The 13,936-nt window shown below is 27.5% G+C and overlaps 2 protein-coding genes across 2 annotated transcripts; one reads left to right on the forward strand and one right to left on the reverse strand.

Annotated features, from left to right (window-relative positions):
* Positions 1–5,084: 5,084 nt before the first annotated feature.
* LOC110612903 (probable ribosome biogenesis protein RLP24) lies at positions 5,085–8,017 on the forward strand. The gene is made up of 5 exons (XM_021753747.2): positions 5,085–5,459; positions 6,830–6,932; positions 7,189–7,302; positions 7,436–7,572; positions 7,673–8,017. Exons 2-5 carry the CDS (start codon positions 6,852–6,854, stop codon positions 7,845–7,847), a joined length of 507 nt encoding a protein of 168 aa, XP_021609439.1. The 5' UTR covers positions 5,085–5,459; positions 6,830–6,851; the 3' UTR covers positions 7,848–8,017.
* Positions 8,018–9,634: 1,617 nt separating this feature from the next.
* LOC110614012 (probable xyloglucan endotransglucosylase/hydrolase protein 23) lies at positions 9,635–11,673 on the reverse strand. Its single transcript, XM_021755457.2, has 3 exons — positions 11,267–11,673; positions 10,926–11,119; positions 9,635–10,243 (listed from the first exon to the last, which is right to left on the reverse strand). Exons 1-3 carry the CDS (start codon positions 11,516–11,518, stop codon positions 9,850–9,852), a joined length of 840 nt encoding a protein of 279 aa, XP_021611149.1. The 5' UTR covers positions 11,519–11,673; the 3' UTR covers positions 9,635–9,849.
* Positions 11,674–13,936: the final 2,263 nt, after the last annotated feature.

Consider the following 13,936-nt stretch of genomic DNA (forward strand, 5'->3'; position numbering starts at 1 on the left):
AGGGAGGTGAATTTCAATCCAAAAGGATATCACATAGGAGTCCTAGCCGCCTTCTATCTCCTGATCTTATATGCTAAAACATATGTTAATATGGTAAAAGTAAAGATCAAATATAGAAAAAACACGTCAAGAACAATCAAATAACACAAAATAAAGAAAATTGCACCTATTAAGACCTATATGTGATTATGACACATTTTGAAAATGAAAAGTGAAAATATAGGAAAAATAACAAATGATCTCAAACAAATATGAAATTTTATAGAGATTTTCTCACACAAAATAAAAGAATCGTGAAAGAAAGACACTAAAAGGAAGTATGGTTTGTGACATACTGCCTTCGCCATTTAGCTGCTCCAGAATTAGATAAAGGAAGATTTATAATTTAGTCTCTGGATATTGCTATTATTAACAAGTCAGTCCTTGTATTTTTAGAAACTTATTAAAACGTCCTTATATTTTCTTTCCGTCAATGAAATAGTCATTCCGTCCTCTTTTCCGTTAAAATTAGATAAAGGAGGAGAGAGAAAATTTTTAAAATCCAATTTTACCCTCAAATAAAACCTCTTATTTAGTCCTTGGATATTGCTATTATTAACAAGTCAGTCCCTACATTTTAAAAATTCTATTAAAACATTTTTATCTTTTTTTATATCTATTAAAACGTCCTTATCGTTTCTTTCCGTCAATGAAATAGTCCCTATCTTTTCTCATATCTATTAAAACGTCCTTATCGTTTCTTTCCGTCAATGAAATAGTCCCTCCTCATCATTTCTTTCCGTCAACGAAATAATCCCTTCTCATCGTTTCTTTCCGTCAACGAAATCGTCCCTCCCTATATTTTCATAAATCTATTAAAACGTCCTTATCTTTTTTCATATCTATTAAAACGTCCTTATCTTTTTTCATATCTATTAAAACGTCCTTATCTTTTTTCATATCTATTAAAACGTCCTTATCGTTTCTTTTTGTCAACGAAATAGTCCCTATCTTTTCTCACATCTATTAAAATGTCCTTATCATTTTTTTCCGTCAACGAAATAGTCCCTCCTCCTCCTCCTCCTCCTCCTCCTCAAAAAGGAAGAAGATGATGATGATGATGAAGGAGAAGAAGAAGAAGAAAAAGAAAATGATGAAGGAGAAGAAGAAGAAAAAGAAGAAAAAGAAGAAGAAGAAGAAGGAGAAGAAGAAGAAGCAGAAGAAGAAGAAGAAGCAAAAGAAGCAAAAGCAAAAGCAAAAGAAGAAGCAGAAGCAGAAGCAGAAGAAGAAGCAGAAGAAGGAGGAAGAATTGATGAAGAAGAAAAGGAAGGAGGAGGAGGAAAAGGAGGGGGTAATTTGGTCTTTTACTATATTTTTAATGGTAAAAATAGATGGAAGGACTATTTCGTTGACGGAAAGAAAACATAAGGACATTTTAATAGGTTTCTAAAAATACAGGGACTGACTTGTTAATAATGGCAATATCCAGGGACTAAATTATAAATCTCCCTTAGATAAATTCTGAGCACTTGAAAAACTCAAAAAGATAAGAAATTTACTTCACTTCCTAAACTTAATTTTAGAATCATGAATCACTTGATTTAATAATTAGAAGTTCAAGATAGGACTTTTTAAATAGTGACATTATTTGGGAACATCTAAAAATATTTGATTGTTTTACTCAATTTTTAAAATTTATAACTAATTACTCCTAGCTTTAATTTTATTATATTTTATCATTTTATTTTTCACCTTTTCTAATTTTTATTTTTACTTTTTTCATGAAATAGAACATCCATTTTAATACTCTAAAAATAATTTAAAATATATTAGAACCATGATGCGATCTTCACTGAGCGTTATTGTCTCAAATGAGCATTACTTAATATATAAAAATTAGGGGTTAACCGTTCACCCTCTATTTTGGCATAGGCTGGATGATATATAAGGTTTGTCAAAGTGTTCCTAACATGAAATGAGTCCCCATTTTCTATGACTCACTCGATTTGCCTGAACTAAGGCAGAACTTATGTAATAAAATATCTGTGATTTTGATTGTGATTCTGTTTTTTATATTTATACCCATATTTTTTCAAGCCCTTTGGGAAGAAGCATCAAATTCGCACATAGTTCGAGGAGCTTTAGGGTGTGCTTTGAACCCTAATCTAGAAAAAGTGATTTAAGATTTTTGTGATTTTGAGGCTTTGCACTAGAGTTTCCCATGTTATCTACATATCTTCCATTTTGGAGGAAGAATTAGACTCCACATAGTTCGATAAGACATGACAAAATGATAATGTGATTTTGACTTAAAGTCGGATCTATAGGATGTACTTTGTATCCCAAGACCACACATGGTAGATAAGATCTAGTTGGATGTACTTCATGTCCTATGACTTGGAGGAGATACTTTGTATTATACTAGGATATGATTTGTATCCTAAAGAATATAGCTTGTAATCTAAATCTAGAAAATGCACATGAATATATAAGCATCTCTAAAGAAAACTAAGACGTACTTCATGCCTTATGGCCTGCATAATGTATTTTGTATTTTGTGTTTTGCTAAGACATGCTTTATATTCTAAGTAATGTACTTTGTACTCTAAAGCCTATATATGCATAGGAATGGATAAGTATCCAAATAAAAACGAAGGCATACTTTGTGTTTTGTAGCTTACAGAACGCGCTTTGTATTCTGTTAGAACATGCTTTGTATCCTAAAGAATGTACTTTGTATTTTAAAACCTAAATATGCATATGAATATATAAGCATCTTAAGAAAAAAACAAGGCATATTTGAGGTCTTGTAGCGTGCAGAACGTTCTTTGTATTCTACTAGGACATGCTTTGAGTCTTAAGGAGTATACCTTGTATTCCAAATGCCTAGTCTAGAATGTACTTTGTATCTTGAAAACTTTTGTTAGGTAGAGGATGTCCTTTGTATCTTAAAGACTTCTATGAGATAGTGGACGTGCTTTATGTCCTAAAAGCTTTCATGAAACACTTTATACCCTAACAACTTTTGTAAGATGCAAGATATATTTTGTGTCCTAAAGATTTTTTATAAAAATAATTGATCTCTAAGAGAGATTAAAAAAAAAACTGGATTTGTAAATATCTTCATGCTCATTGAAGCATGTATGCAAAACTCTTTCTTACATGTATTCAATATTTGAGAAAAGGCTTTTACGTATCATGAAATATTATGAGTATAAATGCATTAATACAATCTCTAAATTCAAACCAAGAGCATCCCTCTTATAAAAAATTTATTAGTTGATCAATTTATTTTAAAAAATAAATTAAAATATTTTTAACATTTTAAAAACTTTATTAATTAATTATTTTATTAATTTTAATTATTAAATATTTTATTATTTAATCTCTATAATTTAAAAAAATTTATGAGTTAATTTTTTAATTTTATAAAAAATATATTAATTAATTTTTTCATATTAAAATAATAATTTTTTTAATATTTAGTGATTAAAATTAATAAATAAATAAATTAATACACTTTTAAATATTTTAATTTTTTAATATATTTTTAAAATTGAGAAATTAATTAATAATTTTTTTTTATAAAAAAATTAAATAATAATTTTTGGATAAAAATTCAAATAATCCCTTATACTTTTATGCAAAGACTAAACAAGCATAATTTTAATATTTTTTTTAAATAAATCCTTCTGTTTTATATTTAAATTCAAATAAGTCTATTTTTTAAAATTTTAAATAAAAATAATATTTTTATATTTTTAATAATAAAATATGAATTTTTATATTTTTATTTAAACTTTTTAAATAATTTAATAAAAAATAAAAAAAAAGAAAAGAAAAGAAGAAACTAGAACTACGGAAGGCTTCCTTCCATTTTCTAATCTACATCCAAAATTCAAAATCTTCTCATTTCCTTTTTTTTTTTTTAACAATCATTCTCATAATTTTTCCTTCCTTGACATCTTCCTCTCTTCTTTCTCACAATCAGCCTTTTTATTATTAAAATCCTAAATTCAGATCCTAAATATTATTCTTGATTTCAACAGAACTGCAAGAATCTGCAGAAAAATTACTCAAAAATGAAAAGATGGTGATGCTGAGTTGGTCTAATCGGTGGGTTAAAGCTGTGGAGACTTAGAATTGTAGAGAGCCGTTGGTGCAATTAAAATTTTTAGGTCCTCTACTTTACAGAATGCGAATGCGTTAGTGTATTGAGATTTGGGTCCATCGATCAAGCATTAAGTGCTTTTGATGTTGAAATAGATGGCCTGAGATAGAATGGAGATTTGCTTCCAACCGACAAAATAATGTAGAAACAGAGCAACATGTGATAAAAAAAATTTTTATCATAGAGATAATGAAATAAAAAAAATTATTTCATTATACTCCTAACTAACTAATGTGATTACAAATATAAATAAATATTATTTTAATACATTCTAACTAACTAATGTGATTAAAAATATAGATAATCAAACGATTTTAATTTTAAGAACGTCACAATAAATTCATGATAAATTAATTAAATATGAAGAAAATTCATATTAAAATGCTACAAGACTAAAATTTGATAAATTTTTAAATAATTAAGAGGAATGAAATATTGTATAAAATTAGCCACAAGATTAGTATGATTAGTATGAGCATGTTGTAATGAAGTTGAAATGTGATTCAATGTGAGAAGCTTGAAGATAGCTCTGATCAAAATGAATCAGCTTTGGTGTTAATCATTGTATAAGAACACTGACAGTAGAATGGAATTTTTATTTTTTATTTTTTTATATCAAAATGAACTAGTTTGATGGGTTTAATTTTTTTTTTTTTGCTTGAACTGGATTTTATGGGTTTAATGTTCTTGAATTCTTCAATTTTTTTTAACTTTTAATTTAATTTAACACTTAAACTAGTTATTAATATTTAGAAAATAAAATATTATTTTATTATTAAAAAAAAACTTTATTATATTAGGACCTATTTGAACTTAAATAAAAAAGTAGAGGGTTTATTTGAAACAAAAGGGGCTTATTTGGTCTCACATAAAAGTATAGGGACTTATTTGGACTTTTATCTAATAATTTTTGCTAAAACTAAATACCCAAACCCTTTTGAAACCCTTATTTCTGAACCTAACATTTCTCTCTCAACTCTCAACTCCGAACTCCCAACACTGCCGTCCGTCCCCTCTCCTGCCCCCTCCGGCCTCTCCGTCTCTCCTCTGGTGTAGCCGTGCGCTTCCCGCCTATCGTCCCTCTGCTCTTTGCTTCTTCGCTCTCCTCCGCGGCTTCCTCTGGTTATCGTCGCTACGTCCGGTTCTCGTTGCTTCTTCACTCTCCTCCGCGGCTTCCTCTGGTCCTCGTTGCTGCGTCCGCTGGTCCTGCCTGCTTCTTCCCTCTCCTCCGCCGCTTTCTCTGGTCGTCGTTGCTGCGTCCGCTGGTCCAGTCTTTCTGCCGTCTGGTGCTGCTCCTCAGTCACTGCAGGTTTGAATGGGTTTTGAGATTGTGGCTTCAGATATGTGTTCTCTAAGATTTGTGATATCTATTGATGTGGGTTTCTGAAATTTGTATAAATATTAAGATTTATGTGAATGTGCATGGGTTGTATTTGTGAGATTTATTGATAATTTTTTGAAATAAAGACTATTGTGATGGATTGAGAGTTGTTTTAGTGAGATTATTGAAATGAATTTCTGAATTTTATTGAAATATTAATATGAGATTTATGAAATTCTTGGAAATGCCAACATATATGCTGAGAGTAGTAATTGTGAAATTTATTGAAAATTCGTTGAAATTAAACACTACCCTGAATGAATTCAGAGTTGTTTTTTGAGATTGAAATGGGCTTCTGAATTTTATTAAAATGTGACATTTTGTGTGGATTCTGTTTTTTTGTTCCGATTATGAGTTAATCGGGGTCTGGTGGTTCACTACGGATGCGGTAGTGAAATGTTATTTTTAAACTGTTTGGGACGGGTTTGATAGTGTATAGGATTCGGGTTTGGATACTTAAAATTTCGCTGGTACCAGGTGCCCTACCCGTTACCATCCCTAAAATTCTTCATGAGAAAACAAATTTTATTAATTTAGTTTGTTTTACAAAGGACTTCTTCGCTGTGCTCAGCGTGAATGCTGTAGTTGTCTCTATCTATAGTTTGATGCTTCTAATAAATGGGAAAAAAAGAATATTCTCAACTTAAAATTATCATTCTTTATTTGATAAGGGAACAAAAAGATTTTTTTATTGGTCCTTATAGAGGTTTTGGTATGTGTAATTTAGATGAATATAATGGTGTAAATGAATGAATTTTGCCCTGGAGAATAGCAATTTGTATGAGAGGTGAGATTTTTGCTCATGTTTCCTTTGATTCTGGCACTAGATATCTAAAAGTAATGCTTGTAAAAATAAGATTAGGAGGTTTAAGCAGATGTTTAGCTTTAACTGTGTTTGTAGTTGGGTTACCTTTTTTGGTTTTTTAGCTTATGCAATTGAAACCCCCCCTGCTTTGACATTCTCATTTGAGCTTATGTTGAATGCTCAAGTATTTAATGAAGTAACTATCACTAGAAGGAACTCTTAAAATGGTTAATATGGTTAATCTAAGGATGTTTTCCTGTTTCTTTCTTCTCCTTTACCCTTTCCTTGGTTAATTTGTCATCTTCTTGTCACTAATGGCACTATATTGCAACTATTCTTTATCAGTGTTTGACCTGTAGAACTTGAACTGAATTGCTGTTAGGCATTCTCTTTTATAGTGTTGAAATTGGCAGTAGCAATTTGTTCATATGTTTTTTTTTCTTTTTTTTTTTCTGGTGCTTATCCTGGATTTTGCTCTCTCTCTGGATATCAGGGTTCTGTAATCCCAAGACACAATGAGATTGGAGAAGTGTTGGTTCTGCTCCTCCACCATATACCCTGGACATGGTATCCAGTTTGTCCGTAATGATGCCAAGGTAAGTGTTTCACATTCATTATTATGCTATGTCTTATTTAGGCATTTGCTATGCTTGCAATACACTTCATTTGCTGTTTTCCTAAATGTTGCAAATTTTGCTTGCTTGAGGAGAGTTATTGTCATCTAGTAATTCCATTTTATCTAGTTGAGAATAATTTATCTATATTGCCAATGCAATCCAGGATAACCTCAGTTGATTTCATCTTTGAGGGTATTTTTGTTGCTCAAGTTTCTGCTTAACCATCTCTCTACAGATTTTTCGATTTTGTAGATCGAAATGCCACAAGAACTTCAAAATGAAGAGAAACCCTCGCAAGGTAAAATGGACCAAGGCCTACCGACGTTTGCATGGGAAGGATATGACACAGGTTAAGAAACTTTCTTTGCTTTCAATGTTTTATTCACTTTTCTTTTGGATGGGATATCACATATTATCATCCTTCTATTCATTAGGTTGACAACAAAAACTATTCGTTGTTCATTTCTTTATTCATTGTCCAGGATTCAACCTTTGAGTTCGAGAGAAAGAGGAATAGGCCTGAGAGATATGATAGAAATCTGGCTGAGAATACTCTCAAGGCTATTAAGAAGATTGATAAAGTCAGATCTAACAGGGAAGCTAAACACATTGAAAAGAGGTTACATTCTCTCCATTGCTATTACCGTTATTATTGAATAATAGAGCTAATATTGTATCATTTTTACTAAAATCTCTTGATAAATTGAAAATATGTGCAGGATGAAGGGCAAGAAAAGCAAGGAGCAGAGAGAGGCTGCAAAGGAATTGGAGCAGAGCATCCACATGGTCAAACCTCCTTTGGTTCTTGCTCAAGAGCCATCTCTTACATTGCCCAAGATCAAGGCCAAGGTCTCACAACAGCAAGCCGACGAAAACCATGCAATGGAGGAGTGATGTTTTACTGGTTTATCCATGCTTTTATCCCCAGTTATTTTCTTCTTTTTCTTTTGGTTCCTACTTTCTTTCTTTTTTCCCTTTTCTTTTTCGTTTGTGAGAACACGTAGATGATAAAGGGGTTTGAGTATATCAATCAAGAAATGGCAGGGGCAATGCTTTTTCTTTTCTTTTCTTTTCTTTTTTTCCCCTTCTTTTCTTGGTGGAGATTTGCAATTTTTGTCAATTTTGCTGTGTTAGTCGATTTAGGTTAATATGTGCTAAATATTAGGGGTATTAATTCACAATTTATTCTCTTAGCTTCGGCTAAAATTACATTCCAGTCTTGCTTATTTCAATGAGAAACAATTTAATTCCGGAGTTTGATTCTGTTAACAAATGGTCTTGGGTCATAACAGGTTAGTACAATTTTTGCTGCAAGGATATTACAGTAGAATTAGGAGAGCTTTACCCAACTAGTAATACTGTAGGTTATAAATAGATAAAAGGACAAATAATAAAACATTAATGAGGGAAACGATTTAAATAACCTCTGGAACAACCTTGAATAAACTATATTGGATTTTGATTCTTAACAATTTTAAATTTTAATGATTTTAGGTTTGTCTGTTGGCATAAAAAATTCGAAACTTTATACTATTTTATAATTTAATTTTAAACATATTCAAATGTCTAGAAGTAGGTAAAATTGTCTAAGGTTATTAGTAAAAAAAATTTAAAATTTTTGTTACTTTACAATTTAATTTAAATATTTAAAAATTAGTACAATTTAATTTAAAATTTTGAAATCTATTTTTATTTATTTCTCCACAACTGGAGTATCACTAATAGTTCTAGTAGAAATTAGAATAAGTTTCATGGTTATTAATTTTTTATCAGGTGCATATCATAATAAATTTAATCAATATTCATCATTTTAAACATTTAAATGTCAAAATAATAAAAATTAAAAATTAATTTCATTGTCTATAATTATGTTATTAATATTTTTATACTGTTTACAACTATAAGCTAGTGTTTAAAACATAAAAAACAAAAATAAATATTGCATTTGAGATCAGTTGTGGTTTTTTACATTAAAATATAAAAATAGAATATTTGAAGAACGTAGTGATGGGATAAATTTAGAAATTTTGAATTAAATTATATTAATTTTTAAATATTTAAATTAAATTATAAAATAGAAAAAATTTTAAAATTTTATTTTATTAACAGTTATTTGTCTATCTATTATATAAATATAATAAAATAATTCACTCTTGTATATTTCTTTTAATTTGAATTTTAAAATTAAACACAATTACAATAACATTACAATTTTTAACCATTATTAATTTTAAAAAATTTAAATTAAATCGTAAAATTGCAAAAAGTTTTTGACTGGCCATTAGTTTCAATTTGAGGATAGTTTGATTTTGATAATGGTTTGATTTCTATTTGATTCAAATTGAGGTAATACAATAGTTGAAACAATTTATTTTTTTTCTTAAAAAAATAAAATTAATTAGTTGAACTAGATTGAACCAATAATTTCAGTCTGATTCAAAATTAATTCAATTTAAAAAAGATTAAGACTAATTCTTACAACAATTTTCAATACAATTTTAATATGGTTCATACTAAAAACTTATTGGGAATTCTAACTCTAAATTTAATTAGATTAATATGATTTTCGTTTTAGTCCAAAATCAACTTTTTTTACTAGGATGGTAGAACGGAAATTTCATATAGTCCATCTTACATGAAATAAGAAGCTAATTAGAATTTAGCATGTAAATGATGCTAAATCCAGCCAAATGGAAATCTTCCTTTTTTTTTTTTTTTACTAATAAAATGTAATTATTGATTTTTTTGTACTCTATTTTTCTTTGAAATCATCGTACGCTATTACTGCTCGTCGAATTTTATATATTACCATTAAAAACATAAAACCAAGTAATTTGCAACTAAATTCACTGAAAATTTATTAGTGGTGGTATTATTAGAAAAAACATAAATACATTCAAGCAAGTGAGCACTCAGGAGGGAGTCCTTGAGGAAATCGGTTAGTATCAGCGCAATAGTTGTAAATCATGTAGTTCTCCTGGACCCATTTCACTGTTGATTGGGCTGTGGCGTTGAGAGTCTGTGTAAGCCATAAATTATCAGAGGAATTGAAGGAGCAAGAGAGAGATCCTGATGGTGATGACCAAATGCATGCCTGTGCATCGAAGTTGCTATAGGAAGCTGTGAAAGGTGCTTGGCTCCAGTCTGTCTTCACAAGTCCACCCCTTGTGGCCCAATCATCAGCATTCCATAGGCTAGAGTATATCCACATTGGTTGGCTCTTTGGAAATTCTATACCATTTGATTCCATGTTCTTGAATTCTCTAATGGGTATCCCATCCACCGAGAAACTTTAAAATTGCAAAAAAAATTTGAAAAAAAATTCATTAAAAATTGTTAAATTCTAATATCATATAAATCTTCTATCTAACTGTCTCAAAATTTCTAATTCAAACACAATTTATGTTGAATCTAAAGAATTAAAAATTAATGTGTAACTGACTTTTCTTCTCGTTAGGAATGTGGAGTATTTGGTTCAAATCAAAAAAATCGACCGAATCGAATTAATTTAAAAATTCAATTTGGTATTTTATTTATTTCAGTTCAGTTTGATTTTTAATTTTAAAAATTTTGGTTATTTCAGTTCGGTTTAGTTTTAATAAAAAAATCAAAAAAATCAAACCGAACCGATTAGTAATAATAATATATTATTTTTAATAATATAGAGAGATTAGATTATATTAACATTAAAACATTTCAATTAAATTTTAAAATAATAAAAATAAAGTGTAAAAAATAAAAAATTTATTAAAAATTCAAACCGATCAAACTGAATTAAATCGATTCAATTCGATTCGATTTTTAATTAAAATCGATTCAATTTGATTTTTATAAATACAAAAATTTCAATTTTTAATTTATTCGATTGAATTTAATTTTAAATCAAACTGACCAACTGATGATTCTACTTCTAAGGTTACAGTAAGGTTAAGGTTACCGTATATTCTAACAGAAAAAAAAGAGAAGTCTTACATGATGGCTTGAGGATTCCAAAGAACGGAGTAGGTGTGGAAATCTTGGGTGGGATCAAACCAAAGATAGAATTGTTGTTCTCTGTTTCCTTTTCCTTGAGTGTATACGTTTGTATGGAGAATATATGGATCTCCACTAAGGTTCCCAAGGAATTCAAAGTCTATTTCATCATGGGCTGACCCTAAGGAAGATAGCTGAACCATTCAAAAACCAAATAATTCATTAGTTACATACTTAACTTATAATTAACAAGGGATCAATTACTATCTAATTAATGAAGAAAAAAAAAACCATTTGATCCATGTGTTATACAAAAATTTATTAATTAAAGACGAACTCACATAGTAAGCAGTGACAGTTCCAGCAGAATTTCCAGGCACTAGCTTGAGCTGCATATCAATACTCCCAAACAAGTATTGGTTCTTTGATCTAAAGCCAGAACCAGAAGCTTTGTCAAGAGAAAGAGTGAGAAGTTGGTCATTTTCAAGAATCTTTACTCTACCATCTCCCCAAGTTATGTCAAAATATTGACTGAAGTTGCCGGCCGCCGAAGCCGTCAATAAAAAACTCATCACAACAAATCCCACATACATATTTAGCCCTTCAGAGAATCAGAGTAAGAGCAGAAGGAAGAGCTTGTCAATGTCGTGCATGGAAATGGCAAAGGCTATATTTATATATACACGTGTATAGGTGTGGGGCACGTGGATGTGGGCTAGCTAAGACAAACTAATGAGAAAGGAGAGTGGTTGGGAATCATATGTAATTTTTTCTTTTTTTGGACTTATGTTTGAAATATCAAATAATACTAGTTTAGTATTTCTTTTTTATTAAAAAAAATCAGACAGTAAATTTCAACCGAAAACCAGAATTTAATATTTTTTTTTACGCCTTTCACTTAAATTTTAAAAGAATTTCATACTTAAATAAATATTTTTTAAATAAATACTTTATAATTTTAATATTTTATTAAATATTTTCTTTTTTAATTTATTTTCAATAAATAGAATAATTTTAAAATATTAATTAGATTCATCATATTTGTATGAACATTTTAATTGAAAAGTAATATAGTATTATTTTTTTTCTTTTTATTTTTTTGTTTAAATATAGAATATTTATTGTTTTTCTTAACTTATTTAAAATTATTAAACGATGATAAAAAATATATTGTTAAGAGAGATAGCCATAAAATTTATAAAGAGATATTTTGATGAATTAGAAAATAAAATATTATAACAATTAAAGGTATTCCTTATAAAAAAAGGGAAAAAAGTTTCAAGTGAGAATAATTTTCAAAATATTAGGTAAATAAATAAATTATTACCATATATATATTGAGACGTTATTGAAGTATTAGCAGAATGCATGTATTAGAGAGAATTGATATGGGAGGTTGAAATATGGATGGATGAGAGAGAGATATGTTGAAATCTTAAGTTTAAATTGTAACGGAAATTAATTGTTTTCCGTTACATATTTAATTTTTATTATAATGATCTAATATAATTTTACTTAATAAATTTAATCTGATGGTAGATGTATTTGAATAAATCTGAGAGATATTAAATTATATCCCTCAATTTTTTATTTTATTTTTTGAAAAAAATATCTAATATAATTATAATAGATATATTAATTTTATGATTTTATATAAATATTTAATTATGAGAAATATCGAATGAAAAAAAAAAAAAAACCAGAGTCAAATATGGTAGCTTTCTTGCAAAGTTGTTGTTTACCAACTTAATTATGCCCATTTGTAATTAAGGACATATATACAATCACCAACTAATGCCTGCTTAAAATGAAAATAGCATTTTGAAAAATTACTCCCTAGAAAAGTTCAAATTAATTAATAATTCTAACTTTTTCTAATAATTTATTATTTAATTTTTATAATATAAAAATATTTATTTATCGGTTCAATTCCAATAAACAGACGATTTTTCTCTATTTATTTAATTTTTTAATGTTTTACATGGTTGATTTTTTTAAATAAAATAATACAATAAAACATTTTTAAAAAATTAAAAAATTATTAAAAAGATATTTATTAATTTTAGGTATTAAATATTTTAATTTAATTTTTATAATAAAAAAATTTATTAATTAATTTTTTAATTTTATAAAAATATAAATTAATTAGTCCATTTGATTAAAGATATTTTAGACTTTTTTTCAACACTTAACAATTAAAATTAATGCAGAAACTAATTAATAAAATTTATAAAATCTTAAAAATATTTTAATATATTTTTTAAAATTAGAAAACTAATTGCTAATTTTTCATATACCACAAAAATCAAATAATAATTTTTTTTATACATATAAGTTTTGTTTCTAGAAATTAATATACCTCCCCTTTCTCCTAAATTTGAATATCTAATATTTGTTTGGTCAAAGAAATGGTCATTATCTTCTCTTTGAAAAAAAAAAAAATATATATATATATATATATATATATATAGTCTCGATAAGTATGTCTATTTTGAAACAATTTTATTTTAGATAAATTAAATTTTAATCCTTTAATTTTAATATAATTAATAAATTAATTTCTATATTTTTAAAATTAAATATTTAAATTTTTTTATAATCGGTCCATCCAAATTAAAATTTCTCTATCTATTTTAATCGTTAAAAGTATAAAAATATCTTTAATATCTTTTTTAAATGGATAAATTACACTTGAATTCTTGAATTTTAATATAATTAATGAATTAGTCCCTATATTTTTAAAAACATACACTTAAATCTCTCTATAATCAATCTGTCTTCCTCTACTATAATTTAAATATTTTGATCTTTCATTTTTTATTTAAAAGAACACTTAAATCTTTATTAACTTTTATCTATAATATCTTATTTAACTAATTTTTAATACTTTTATAATTCAATTTTTATTTATTAAAATATTTTAGTACTTGTAATTTTAAAATTTTCAGAAAATTCTTACGATTTCAACTATTTTTAAGTGGTATCAAATAATTTTTAAATAGATTATAAAC

The sequence above is a fragment of the Manihot esculenta genome, chromosome 4 (genome assembly GCF_001659605.2).
Source record: "Manihot esculenta cultivar AM560-2 chromosome 4, M.esculenta_v8, whole genome shotgun sequence".
Classification (NCBI taxonomy): domain Eukaryota; kingdom Viridiplantae; phylum Streptophyta; class Magnoliopsida; order Malpighiales; family Euphorbiaceae; genus Manihot; species Manihot esculenta.

Bases quoted from the DNA above. Each gene is read 5' to 3' on its own strand.
- LOC110612903 (XM_021753747.2), top strand. From the start codon at position 6,852: ATGAGATTGGAGAAGTGTTGGTTCTGCTCCTCCACCATATACCCTGGA. The intron at 6,933-7,188 runs GTAAGTGTTTCA...ATCTCTCTACAG, and splicing joins TTGTCCGTAATGATGCCAAG to ATTTTTCGATTTTGTAGATC. The intron at 7,573-7,672 runs GTTACATTCTCT...AAATATGTGCAG, and splicing joins GCTAAACACATTGAAAAGAG to GATGAAGGGCAAGAAAAGCA.
- LOC110614012 (XM_021755457.2), bottom strand. From the start codon at position 11,518: ATGTATGTGGGATTTGTTGTGATGAGTTTTTTATTGACGGCTTCGGCG. The intron at 11,120-11,266 runs GTGAGTTCGTCT...TGAATGGTTCAG, and splicing joins GAACTGTCACTGCTTACTAT to CTATCTTCCTTAGGGTCAGC. The intron at 10,244-10,925 runs GTAAGACTTCTC...GCAATTTTAAAG, and splicing joins TGGAATCCTCAAGCCATCAT to TTTCTCGGTGGATGGGATAC.